At 44.9% G+C, this 14,520-nt stretch overlaps 1 protein-coding gene across 11 annotated transcripts in view; it reads left to right on the top strand.

Moving 5' to 3' along the window:
• The window catches only part of PXYLP1 (2-phosphoxylose phosphatase 1), an 807,084-nt gene that overhangs the window by 266,059 nt on the left and 526,505 nt on the right, over window positions 1-14,520 (top strand). For 4 of the 11 annotated variants that reach the window (XM_069213688.1, XM_069213690.1, XM_069213682.1 and 1 more), the window contains one exon: window positions 10,162-10,215. The exons of the other annotated variants lie outside the window; for them this stretch is intronic. In XM_069213688.1, coding sequence (XP_069069789.1) covers window positions 10,162-10,215 — 54 coding nt within the window. The remainder of the gene's footprint in view (window positions 1-10,161; window positions 10,216-14,520) is intronic. 11 annotated transcript variants of the gene reach the window in all.

Here is a 14,520-nt window from a genome sequence, read left to right as displayed (position 1 = left end):
ATCTCCAGGTGGGTCATTCTTTGTATCAAGGCTTGCTACTCGTTGGCAAAGAAAGTTCCTCCAGAGGGTATCAGAGCCCATTCCACCAGGGCTAAGTCAACCACTTAGGCCCTGGCAAGGGGTGTTCCAGTGGTAGACATTTGTAAAGCGGCAACTTGGGTGTCCCTCCATACCTTCACAAAACATTACTGTTTGGATTCGGACGTTAGGAGGGACGGCCATTTTGCGCGTTCTGTATTACAGGATTTCTTGGTGTAATCGGTCAGGCACCCTCCTCAGAGTGTGGTACTGCTTTGGGACTCTATTCATAAGGTGAGGAATCCACAGGTAATTTGTATCCATCAGAAGAACAAGTAAGTTACCTTTGGTAATGCTTTTTCTGGTGGATACAATAGCTACCTGTGGATTCCTCACAGTCCCACCTGCCTCCCCGTTGCCTTCTTGATTGCACTAGGATATGTGGTATTTGTATGTATGAATTTTATATATATGTATATTTTGATATTTGATATTTTTCTCGTATTTGTTAATGATGCGTTTGATTATGTTGCATCATGAAGGTTTTTTTGTATGTCTACATTTATTGGTGTTATTGTGGGTCGGTTCTCACCTGTTCGCCTCAAAGGCACGTAAAAATGGGTGAAACTGACGTCAGCACGCCGGCGAGGACCTCTTATTGGCACGGTGACGTCAGACAGAGTCACGTGGAGCCGTGCAATTTTGACGTCCTCGTCGACGTGGAGAGCTGGGAAGAAGACTTCTCTTCCAGGGGATCCTCATCAATAGTCATAAACATTGAATATTCCCGCCCTTGTGCGGGGACCCCGGAGCATACATATATAAAATACATACATATTATCATGTGTAAAACAGCAATGCAGGCTATAATCATAAATAGGCTAAAATGCTTTATTTCTATGCAAGTTTTTTTTTTTTTTTTTTTTTTTATATTATAAAATCACAATAGATCATAAATATCTACCTAAGCCCCAAAAACTGGACTTAGGGAAGTAAACAGCAGTAAATATCAGAGAAAAATAGAAAAAACCACATTGAAAAACAATGAAGCATTCTTAGCCAATAGGCTGCATGCAGGTTAACACAGGAGAACCATAAACACTTTGGCACCGTGCCTTTAAGACCCTGAACACCTCCAGTATCCCACCATGCCTCAGGGGTGAAGGGAAGGTGACAGTTGGTTCACAGTTAGGTCAGTTCTTTTTTCCGGCTTCTTCTGAGAGGATCCTGGAGCATTGAGCTCTCAGTTTTTCTGAGTTTTTTCTTCAGAAATATTCCTAAAAATAGTGTTTTTCCTGTTTACTCGACAGATAACATCTTTTGTCTGATTTTGGCAGTCTTTTCTGACAGAAAATGCCATCTCTTTTTGTAAAATGTCCTTCTTGTGGGAAGAAGAAAGCCCAGTCAGACCCACACTCTCTGTGTATTGTCTGCCTGCCACAGAGTCACTGTCCTGACACCTGCAAGTATTGTAAGAAGATGTCGAGGAGGACTCTCAAGGACAGAGAGAAAATCAGGCTACATGGGCTTCAGGAGAGGAAAAAGTCAACATCCTCTTCACTTCCTAGACCTACAACAGAAGGAATGGCCAGATCGACGTCGACAGGTAGGATTGTGCCTGTTTGTTCTCCATCGACGTCATCGGCGCCACCGTCTCACCGGCATAGATCGCCGTCGACGGTGACCAGACCGACGTCGAGGGACAAAGCGTCGAAGCATGGACAGCACAGGGGTACATCTCCGTCGACGGCAGGCCGCCGTTCGGCGTCGAGCCATCTCCGGCGCTCCCGTTCGCCGTCGAGAACATCTCGCCCCTTGGCGTCGAAGGACACGACGCCAAAAACACCACGACGGCATAAACATCCGCCGTCGACCACTCGCCACTCAACGTCGAGACACACGACGGCGAGTAGGTCCAGGTCCCGCGATCGGCGTCAAGACATTCAACGTCAAGGCATTCGACGTCAAGACCTTCGACGTCGAGAACAGACCAGCCATCGCAACTTTCGACGTCGAGGATGCAATCGACGTCGACACAACCTTCAGCTGTGTCACAGGCAGTAGAGCCAGCGGAAAAAGCTCCCTCACCGGTGGTCTCTATACGGAGTGCATCATCCCATTCTAGAGCGGGCTCATCGGGGCATGTTTCTCCCATCACTCTATCACCTAGATGGTTAGAGAGCCTGAATAGACCGGCAGCATCCCCGGATTCCCAATACTCTAGGATGTATTCTCCTACTGCCTCATTGCCTAGAACGCCATCGCCTACAGCTAGAGCAGGACGGGCTCGTTCTGCTTCTCGTCAGCCGACCACAAGACCTGCACACTCTGCTACAGCTTCTCGTAGCAGGTCTCGTTCCCGAAGGAGAACCAGGTCGCGAACACCACACAGAAGATCACCTTCTTGGTCTTCTTCAGGATCGTCTGTTGGGCGCTACTCCCCCACACTGACAGATTCTCCACCTGCTAGGATCTCACCGGTGGATGATATCACCACTTTTAATGAGGTTCTTTTCAGAGGAGCGCAGAAACTAAATATTGAGGTACCGGAGCCGGCCACCTCATCCTCAGTTATCTTTGAGACCCTACAACACAGATCAGTCTCGAGAAAACTGCTGCCACTAGTACCGGGTTTGCTGCAACCTACTATGGACACCTTTCTGACTGCAGCCACTCTCAAGTCTGCCCCGGCTAGGATTCAAAAGAAGTACAAAGCTCCGGAGCAAGATCCTTTATTCCTGCGGAAGGATCCGCCACCGGACTCTGTTATTTTAGCCGCAGCCAGAAAAACACACTCTGTGGCATCATCTTCCACAGTCCCCCCGGATAAGGAGAGCAGACACCTAGACTCCCTGGGGAGAAAGATGTGCGGTACGGCGGCATCTGCTATGAAGGTCTCCAGCGCCTCAGCACTTCTGGGCAGATATGACCGCTCTCTGTGGGACTCACTCCACAGATTTACAGAAAAGTTGCCCAGGGAAGATAGACAGGACTTCCAAGAAATCTTGCAGGAAGGGGGCCTAGTATCTAACCAGGTCATCAGCGCGGCGGCGGACAGGGCAGATTTGGCTGCGCATGGTTATGCGCACGGAATCTGCGCTAGGAGGTCTTCCTGGCTACGTCTCACGGGTCTGAAACAGGAAGCACAGCAACGCATTTTAAACCTTCCATTCAGCGGGAATTCGTTGTTCGGTACCCACGCGGATGAAGAGATGGCCCGAATGAAAACGGAGGTGGACACTATGAGGGCAGTGGGTCTGGAACGTAAGAAAGACTTCAGGCGGAGGTACAGGCCGTACGACAGACGACCATTCCAGCAGAGGGTTCAAACCCCTCACTGGTCTCAGAGGCCACAACAACGACAGGGACGTCCCCTGTTTCAGGCACGTAGACCCACAAGAGACCGAGGGGCAAGTAGACCTCAACAGTCTACAGCAAAGACACCAACAAAGCAATGAAGCATTGCTTCCCTCAACACTGTGCTCCACTCCGGTGGGGGGAAGTATTACGCATCATCTTCACGAGTGGCACTCCATCACAAGAGACAAATGGGTGCTCAATATTGTCGAACATGGCTATTCTCTCCTTTTCAAAAAACCTCCGCCACACTTGCCGCCAGCAAGATGTTTTCCTTCTCATCTCAGCCTGCTACGCAAGGAAGTTCTTGCACTCCTACAAAAGAAAGCGGTAGAAAAGGTTCCTCCGGCACAAAAAGGAAAAGGGGTGTACTCCCGTTACTTTCTGGTGGCGAAAAAAGGTCAACAGGGCATCTTCAGGCCAATTCTGGACCTACGGCTCCTGAACAAATACATAAGAAAACAGAAGTTCAGGATGCTAGCCCTTCACCAGATTGTTCCGCAACTGCATCAGGGAGACTGGATGTGCTCCATCGACCTACAGGATGCATATTTTCACATCCCAATAGCATCCAAACATCGGAAATTCTTACGTTTCCAGATAGCGTCACAGCACTACCAATTCAGAGTCCTACCATTCGGCCTGAAGTCTGCACCCCGAGTCTTTTCAAAATGTGTAGCAGTGGTAGCGGCACATCTTCGAAGGCAAAAAATATTCGTCTACCCCTACCTGGACGACTGGCTATTGAAGGCTTCCTCTCCGGATCAGGCGAGAAAACATCGAGACATTGTACTAAGAACTTTCGAGTCTCTAGGTCTTCAAATCAACCACAACAAGTCAACCTTGATTCCAACACAAAACCTCCACTACCTGGGAGCTATACTAAACACAGAGCTCCAAAGAGTGTATCCTTCGGAGGAACGACTTTTATCAATCCACAGGAAGTGTCAACAACTATTAACAGCCGATGCACCTACTGCTCGTCAGGTGACATCGCTTCTGGGCTCCATGGCTTCATGCATCTTCATAGTCCCGAATGCCAGGCTACACATGAGGCCCCTTCAGGAGGCATTAGAGAACAACTGGAGCCAAAAGACTGGTCGCTGGGAGGACAGAGTACGACTACCAACAGCGGCTTTTCAATCACTACAATGGTGGATGCACAGACCTCACCTGTCGATAGGTTCTCCGTTTCACCAGACAATTCCAGCCGACACTCTGGTAACGGATGCGTCTCTTCAGGGTTGGGGTGCTCATCTGGGTTCCTTCCAAGCTCAGGGTCTGTGGTCCGACAAGGAAAAGAACTATCACATAAATCTACTGGAGCTCAGAGCGGTCCATCTGGCTCTCAAATCTTTCTCTCCATTGGTTCAGGGGAAATCTCTCCTAATTCAGACAGACAATACAACCACAATGTATTACCTGAACAAACAGGGGGGAACGAGATCACTACCTCTGTCTCGAGAGTCCCAAACGATATGGCATTGGCTCCTGGCCAGGGGAATGTCTATCACAGCGGTACACCTGCCAGGTCAGCAAAACGTAGAGGCAGATTTCCTGAGCAGACATCTAGAAGACGCGCACGACTGGGTCCTACACGACGAAGTCGTCGAGGACATCTTCGGTCAATGGGGTCGACCCCAGTTGGATCTCTTTGCAGACGAAGCAAACAAGAAATGCCCAGACTTTGCATCCAGGTTCTGCCGTCCGGGATCTCAAGGGAATGCCCTGTTGATCAACTGGTCAGGGATATTTCTCTACGCCTTTCCACCGATTCCCCTCATACCGGCAGTAATCAACAAATTTTACAACTCCAGAACCAGAATGATTCTGATAGCACCACAATGGCCCCGCCAATTCTAGTACACGGATCTACTCAACTTATCGGAAAAACCTCACAGGAGGTTGCCGTGCAGACCGGATCTCCTGAGCAGAATGGAAGGCAGAATCCTACATCCCAACCTTCCCTCTCTGAGCTTGACAGCATGGCTCCTGAATTCCTACAGTATGGGCACCTAGGGCTCTCACAGGAGTGTATGAACATCTTGAAAGAGTCAAAACGACCTTCCACGAGGCGTTCTTACGCTTTTAAGTGGAAGAGATTTTACATCTGGTGCTCTCAACAAGGTATAAATCCCATACGAGCTCAGGAGGATGTCATACTGTCCTATTTGCTTCATCTGGCGAAGTCTGGTCTGCAGGTATCTTCTATTAAGGTTCATTTGTCTGCAATTACAGCGTATCGTAAGTCGCCTTCTCAGGAATCCTTCTTTACAATACCTGTAGTCAAGGATTTCTTAGAAGGCTTGAAAAAGGTTTTTCCTCCCATTCGGAGACCTTCTCCTCCATGGGAACTGAATGTAGTCCTGTCAAAACTTATGGGCCCTCCCTTTGAACCTATCCACAAGGCCTCTTTACAGCACCTTACGTGGAAGACGGCTTTTTTGGTGGCCATTACTTCGGCGAGGAGGGTCAGCGAAATTCAGGCTCTGTCTTGCAGAGAACCGTACACGGTTTTTCACGATAATAGTGGTTCTGCGAACTCACCCATCTTTCCTTCCGAAGGTGGTGTCAGAATTCCATATCAATCAGACTATATCTTTACCGACTTTCTTTCCCAATCCGGAGACTCCGGCTGAGAAAGCATTGCATTCTTTAGACTTAAAAAGAGTGCTGAAATTCTATTTGGACAAAACAAAACCGATTAGACATTCTAACCATTTGTTTCTGAATTATGGTCATTTAAGAACAGGAGAGGCAGCGTCTAAACGAACGATATCAAGATGGATTGTGTCTTGTATTGTTAACACTTACCAACTGGCTAATAAGCAATTACTGGCTAGGCCAAAAGCGCATTCCACAAGGGGAAAAGCGGCTACTGCTGCCCTCCTTAACAATGTACCAATTTCCGAGATTTGTAAGGCTGCTACATGGAAGTCTGTGCATACCTTTACTAAGCATTACTGTTTAGACTCGGATGCAAGAGCGGATGCCCAGGTGGGGCAGGCCTCTCTTAGAAATCTATTTGCATGAATATGTATTTTTTCCTGCACTTCTTTCGGACAGTCCGCAGAGTTTAGGGATGGGCTTGCTAATCTATTCAATGTTTATGACTATTGATGAGGATCCCCTGGAAGAGAAGGATTAGTTACTTACCTGTAAATCCTAGTTCTCTTCCAGGGGTATCCTCATCAAAGTCATAAACAACCCACCCTCCTCCCCGGACTCAAGTCTCCTAGAAGTGCAGGACAGATTATCTTTCTGATCAGTTACACAGATTGTCACCGTAAAAAAGTACTGACCTAACTGTGAACCAACTGTCACCTTCCCTTCACCCCTGAGGCATGGTGGGATACTGGAGGTGCTCAGGGTCTTAAAGGCACGGTGCCAAAGTTTTTATGGTTCTCCTGTGTTAACCTGCATGCAGCCTATTGGCTAAGAATGCTTCATTGTTTTTCAATGTGGTTTTTTCTATTTTTCTCTGATATTTACTGCTGTTTACTTCCCTAAGTCCAGTTTTTGGGGCTTAGGTAGATATTTATGATCTATTGTGATTTTATAATATAAAAAAAAAAAAAAAAACTTGCATAGAAATAAAGCATTTTTGCCTATTTATGATTATAGCCTGCATTGCTGTTTTACACATGATAATATGTATGTATTTTATATATGTATGCTCCGGGGTCCCCGCACAAGGGCGGGAATATTCAATGTTTATGACTTTGATGAGGATACCCCTGGAAGAGAACTAGGATTTACAGGTAAGTAACTAATCCTTTCCGTCGAATGCTGGCGCAAGGACGAATTCATAAGGTGAGGAATCCACAGGTAGCTATGTCATCCACCAGAAAAAGCGTTACCGAAGGTAAGTAACTTGTTAATTTCGTATAACAGTCTGATACTTAAAGTGCCACAAATCAGTTACAATGCTATACACACTAAGGGTACATTTCAGTGATTTTATGTGCCAGATTACATCAATAAGCATGATTAAAGTGCAAGTGCTTTCAACATAGCTGACAGGGAAGTGATGGCTAATTACCGATTCATTCATTACACTCTGCCCAGCTCATAAGCAACCTTAAAAGATCGAAGGTAGACATAAAAACAATTTTAAAAAAGAATACAATTAGAGTGATCAGCTAGCAACGCAATCACCATCATCAGAAGGAATTCTATCAAAGCACTTGCCTTACTTTGCATCACCAACTCCGTAATGGTGCCAATTGTCCAAAGATACCCAACACTGACAATCCACCTAATTGTGGATCACTTTCCAACAATGTTTCTAGCTTTTGCGACAGAGGAGATAAATTGATTCATAGTGAGACATACTAGATCTGTTTGGAGCAACAGCAAGTACATCAGTGCTTCCTTACACCGTCTAATATTTAAAGCCCTGAGAAGTGGAATTAATATCCTCATTCTCTACTTATGATATAGGCCACAAAAAAATACCATGTGTAGCTGAGATTGAGGCGTAATGGAATCACACGGGCATTGTATTAACTCTTTTGAAGTATATGCATTAGATGGATAGGCCAACAAAAGATGGGCCAGGCCAAGCCTAAACCTTACCAGATAAAATCTATGGTGCTGCGGGACCTTGAATAAATATGGCTCAATGTTGGGGATCGTACACAAAGGGAAATAAGCCACCACCACCATTCCCTTGCCTAATTCATTCTTCCATCTTTCTTCCACTGTCTGGCTTGCAAGTTTGCTTTTAACGACTGAACTGACCTGCTTGTTAATAGACGCCGGGTTAGTGAATAGCTCAGATTTATCGATAGTGCTAAGAATTTTCTTTACGTACATGAGCCACTTATACTTTCATACCTCCATCAAGTTTTAAACCATCAGAGATCAGAGACTGAGATTAACACAGCTTTATGCGTGGAACACACTGACAGCCACAATAGTGTACATTGCCAGCCTTACTTTGTCTTCCAGAAATGTCAGACCTAGTTCTTTGTGATCTGTGGTGGCAGATATACTACTAGGAAGTGACAGCAATCTTCTCCAAACATCTTTCTCACTAACCTGTAGTGAAAAATAATCAATGTAGCCCCCCCCACTCTTGCGCCATACGTAGCAATAGAAATGGGCCTGGCTTTGTAGATAGTGGTAATTGCATCAAGTGGCATAGAGACTAATCTAGAGGCAAACTTTCACAAAGATGCTACTGCCTGCTCATACGGAGTGGTCTGCACAGTTTTAAGATGGCCCCAAGTGCTACCGCTATCGAAAGGCACCCCCAAATAAGTAAATGTAGAAACACATTTGAAATGAGTATCTCCAGTATGGGAAGGGAAAATCCTACTTCTTGTTCGACCGCAAACCATAGTGTAAGTTTTCACCTTATTGGTGGAGAGGCCCAGGGCAGATCTAAGAGCAACAACATTAACAAAATTCTGTAGGCCCCTACCTGTTTGTGCGGTAAGGACACAATCATCAGCATACATAAGAACAGGTTGGTGTTGTGTCTCTATCCTTGGAGGATTAACTAAAAAATCGTCCAGGACGTTGCTATAAAAACTAAAAAGAAAGGGTGCCAAAACACACCCTTGCCTTATCCCATTCCTAATCTTTATGTAAGGAGTGTATTCCCTGTTGAGTTCATACCTGATCCTGCCTTCTACATCAGCATGCAATTGTGCCAAAAGATGAACAATTTTGGGATTGCTTTCTGTCTTAATCAGCATCTCCCAGCTTGCCCCTGATTACATTATCAAAAGCCACACTGAGGTCTATGATTGCCAAGAAGAGACATCCCTCCCTGATGCTCACATACGTATGCACCAACAAGTGCAGATTCAAACACTGATCTGACATTCCCAAACCCTGTCTGAAGCCATATTGGGCAGGTGACAAAATGCTATTGTCGATTGCCCAGCCTTCCAGTTGATCTAAAATAATTCTGCTCAGGACTTTAGCTGTAGCATCGATCGGCAATATAGGGCAATAACAGTGAGGATCATTTCGGTCACCTTTTTTAAAAGTAGTCTCCCTGGACCAAGCAGCAGGTGGGGAGGTGTTTATTGTACTCCTAAAAATATTCACTAAAATAGGTGCCCATAATGCCAAGTTGCCTTTGAAAAGATCAACAGCAATCCCATCTGGGGCTTTGTTTGAAGGGCATCAGTTGATGACCGAAATTACATCCCCAATATTAATATCTAACTCCACATTGTCTGCCAGTCAAGATACATCATTACCAGCAAAGTGTCTAGAAGATTCCAACTCATTACAATCATATACCTTTGTAAAAGTGGTCTACATGAACATACTCTGGAATAAAAACCTCTGTCCCGCCATTAGAGCTAGAGGTAAAAAAGGGGGGTATTGACCACTTTCCAAAACTGGTATGCATCTTTTATCACCGAGGTGTGAACCAGCTGCTCCCACACCGTGCCTCTAATTTTGCTTTTCCTCGTCCTAATAGCTTCTTTACTAAGTAACCTACATTTCCTTATTTCTGCTTGGATCCTAGGGTAGCTTTTCAAAGCCTGCAAAAGATCACCATGAGCAAGTGAGCTGGCCTTATCAAACCACTTAACGGGCCTCTGGGGGTGGCATTTAGTGGACGCTACTAGGTTCTCACTGACCACCACAAAAATATCCGCAAAGGTACCTAGCACCCACCCTGAATCGGGGCTAAACGTAAGGCAGATGTCAAACTTGTCCCTATTATTCCCCATCAGTTGAACCAAAAGATCCCGCCATTTTCTTTGCACAACCCTATTTCTTATGTAATCAGTTGAACACTTCATCCTTTCTCCACAGGTTCTCCCAAGACCAGCGTTGAGGCTGAGCATCAGTGGATTGTGGTCACTCAAGGTACTACCAAGAACCTGGAATTCAACAACTATACTGGCTCATACCGTAGATACTGCCACAAAGTCAATTAGTGAACCTCTGCCCCCTCCCTGTATAGGATACCTGGTGATAGGAATGTCTCATTGTTAAATCAATGCCCAAAATTAGATTGTATAGCCTCAGCAGTCTTTTCAACTTGTCTCGACATGGGTATGAAAAAAGTGCAAAACCTTGGAAGAGTCACTCTTGGCTACCCCCACACACATGGTCAACCCTAATAACACATAGTTTAGGCTTAAACCCCGCCACCCCCCCAAACACACAACTATAGGAGTGCCCTTCAAAGCTACTTCCATATCTTCTAAGCTGTGTACTAGAGAAGACACAATTTGGACGTTGCTTATAACAACGTTGTTATGATAAAAATGATTAAATATAATTAAAGGGCACACATTCATAGACAGGGCTACAAGTTGAAAAAAAGGGGAGAGTCAGCCAGCATCTTAACCACTTTTACCAAGGTGCTAATAAACTATCTGCTGACTGGATATCAAAGACACCCAACTACTATCTGTCTCTTTACCTCTAATACTCTGTGTTCCAAAAGAGTACCTTCAAATCAGATGTAGTGCCCCCATTATCACCTGCATCAGAAGTTCTACTCACTGCCTTAGGGGAATGAACCCTATCTACTTGCTCTCCCGGTAAAGGGGTAGCCAGATGTTCCCTTTCAGCATCATGGCCTGTCAACAGAACATTAGAATGACTACTAGGAGTAACCAGTAGCTAAGCAGGTACCAAACCAGTTTTTGCGGCCATCCCTATATCTGCTTCTCTTACTTTGACGAACAGTGCCACTAATTCCTCCCCTCCAGAAATCAATCAACCTCCTCCAGTGAGGCAAAACAATTGTAAGTTGACATAGCAAAATTATCGGTTCTGGGAACATAGTTCCTGTCACTCAGTCTTGGCTGATAAAAATAACCCAAAGGTACAGCTTGGATACTTTGTGAGGACTCCTGCTGATTACGAAGCCTGTCCAAAACAAACCCCGACAAACATGGGTTTCGAAAATTGACTACCAGATAGTCTCCGGGAACCCTCTTCTGAGCATAACCCAGCCAGTGAACCCTTATTACACCATTCGTGCCCCTACAAAGTGTATCACTGGTAACACCCACAAATGATTTGTCAAACCAATGTAACACCTTGTTCTTTAGTTGATAGTCCTGTTCCTTAAAAGATGGATCAAGAGTCTGGACTTTTTTTTTTAGAACAGTTACATAGGGTGTGCATTCAGATAGAAGCTGTAATACCTGCAAGTATCTGTTCTCAACTTTATTATGAAGTGCAGTCTTAGGAGCACTGGTCGAAGTGACCCTTACTCCAGATCCTCCATCTCCCCCTCAGACTCCAACTTAACCTGTATGGCTCCTCAGTGAATATTGAGCAGTAGTAGCCATGATTTGCCTTAGTAACTTGATGGCTCACCGTATTTATGCCGGTAACATCAAGTCTTGGTGCAAACGATAGACCAGTTTCTACAAGACTAGAATGTTCTTCATTCTGTCCCAAATATTCAGATGCCGTAGGTTTAACATATGTGAGAAGCTCTTTTCGGCTTGTATCAATATGATTTAGAGCCACGACCAAAGGGCCCAAAGCCTTCTCGAGTGCAGTTTCAAGGCCCCCATATTACTTGTATTTAAGTTCCCCGATTGGATCTCATGTTAGTCCAGCTTGCCTAGAGTGGTCCTTATTCTCTAAAGGCCCCATTGAGTTTACAGGCTTACCAGGGACAGAACACTTTTTCCATCTGATTTGAAAGCTCCTGACTTGGGCCAGCTTTCTTACTCTTACTAGGAGGGGAAGCTCTGTCGTCTGGAGGCAGATTTTTATAAGCAAGGGGAAAGAGTTGGACATCCAGTGGTGCAATTGTAATCCCCATGTCCCCTTCAGTGATGCCACAATTTGAAGAACTCTTCCTCCTCTCTACTATAGATGCCTATCGCACAAGCCAAGAGAGGTGGCCCAGCCTGGACAGGTGCAGATGGGCCCAGACTTGGCTTGGGCGCGTCCCACCCTGAGGAGACCCAGGCTGGTTTTCAACGTGCCTCTTGGCGCAGTGATGATGAAGCGACCTTCCTGCTGCAGTCACGGCTGAGCAGTGTAGTCTGCTGTCTCTTTGCACCCACTTTACTCCACAATCAGCACGAATGTGAATGATCTTACTGAACATTACATCCAATCCATGTCAGACATACTGGATTTGATTGCTCCTAAGCAGCTTAAAAGAATACTCAGTAGAATGTCCAAACCCTGGTTCAACAGCAACCTAAATAAGGAAAGGCACAATCTAGGGCTTGCTAAGAGATTATGGAGAATCTCTCCATTCAGCTTCCATCTCGAGTAACTGAGGGCTGTAAGAAGCTCCTACAACAAACTATTTCATAGATCAAAAGCAGAATACTTTAGGATGCAATTAGACAGTGCCAAAAACAGACCAATTTTTTTTCGAAATTGTCAAACTTTAAGCAACTTGCTATTCTAACCACCTCTGGGTGGATACTGGGACTCTACCAAGTGGTGATGAGTTCTCCATCTGTTTCATTGATATGACAAGGAGAATCGAATATGAACTGCAACTCAGCTTCTGCTCAGTCAAGACCAGCTCAGCCTTCTCCCAGTGCAGCTCCCAGCTATACTACAAAATATAAGGCTACCTACTCATCCTTCAAAATTCCTGACAAAACTAACATACAACAATTATATCAGTAAAACCCTCTAACCACTCTAACAATCTTCTGCCTGCTAAGCACAGCACAAACATTAGATCTTCCTTTCTCTCCCTATGGAGGAAAATTGTCAGTGCATCTCTCTCTCAGGGTATGATTCCTGATTACCTAAAGATAGGACAGGTCACCCTAATTTAAAAAAATAAATAAATAAAAAACTGTGGACCAGTCAGTTGCTGTCCAGTTTCCAGCATCCAAACTCTAGCAGAGCTACTTGAGAAATGTGTACAACTGCAACTCTACAACCACAATGAATAATTTCAACTTCTAGGCTGTTGCCAATCTGGTGTCGGAACTGGACATCGCACTGAAATGGCTCTGCCACTGTCTATTTATCACCCCCCACTATCACACTGGCCCGTGTTGAAGACTGGCTCAAAGAACTCACAGCTCTCAACTGCTCCCCCCATATTATTGACTCTACTCGATCCTTAGATATAACTTTGGACAAATTATCCTGAATATGCAAGATCATATCAGTTCTACCACGAGAGGAGCTAAACACCAGTTGAACACTAAGGAATATCAAACTTTTCCTGTCCCCTGATGACTTTCAGTTTGCTGTACAATCCCTTGTCATCTCCCAATAGAAATTTGAGTGCTACTCTTGCTAGCTTACCTAAAGTAAAGCTGGCACCTCTAACAACCACATTGAACTTAGCTGCCAGGCTCAAAATGGGATCCTGAAGAATTGACCTCATTACTCCAGACCTAAAACATCTAAAATGGCTCCTGTTTGAAGCAAGAATCTAATTGAAGATTGCCTGCATGTCGCACAAGGCACTTCACTGCAACACTCCTAATAAACTTGAACTTTCCTGGGGTAGTCACTCCTTAAGAAGCGCAAACTCTCCCTCCTGTTGAAATCACAGAAGTTCAACAAAAAGAAAACTTACAACTGCTCCTTCTTTGGCCTTGCCCCAAGAATATGGAACTCATGGCCAGTGGCGTAACAAAACTTGATGGGGGGGGGGGCCCTATACTAAGACATGGCAAGACTGCTTTATGTACAGTTCTCCGATACCTGGACCTTCAAATAAATAAACTTCCGTATGAACCTTTGGATTAAACTATGGCATTTCAGTAGCGTTCTCGATAACTTGTTTGATTCTCTTGAAGTTTTTCTTCTATTCATGTAGCCAAGGAAAAGAAGCATTATTTTTCTTCAAGTTTCTCAAAGGAGCACTCGCAGTGACAATGTCTCGTATGTGTCTGGAACAATAACTAGCCATGCCAAGGAATAAACGTACCATGGAAACATCTTGTCGGGGACTGGAAGTTGACAACGCTCACTCTTTAGCAGGATTGGGTGTCATACCCCCATCAGGAAAGATAAAAATAACTTTAACTTTGAATGCTGAGAAATGTGAATTCAATAAGACAAAGCTAAACCTGAATCAACAAGTAAACAATTCACTTGCTTGAGAGCTTTATCGTGCTCCTGTGTAGCTCAGAAGGCTAATGTACTAGCCATAGTTGAAAGCATTCATGACAAGTTGTATGATACGTCAAATGACATTTTGCAAAAGCT

This window comes from Pleurodeles waltl, chromosome 11 (genome assembly GCF_031143425.1).
Source record: "Pleurodeles waltl isolate 20211129_DDA chromosome 11, aPleWal1.hap1.20221129, whole genome shotgun sequence".
NCBI lineage: Eukaryota > Metazoa > Chordata > Amphibia > Caudata > Salamandridae > Pleurodeles > Pleurodeles waltl.
The sequence above is the reverse complement of the archived record's forward strand: the minus strand, read 5'-3'. Positions and strand labels throughout refer to the sequence as shown.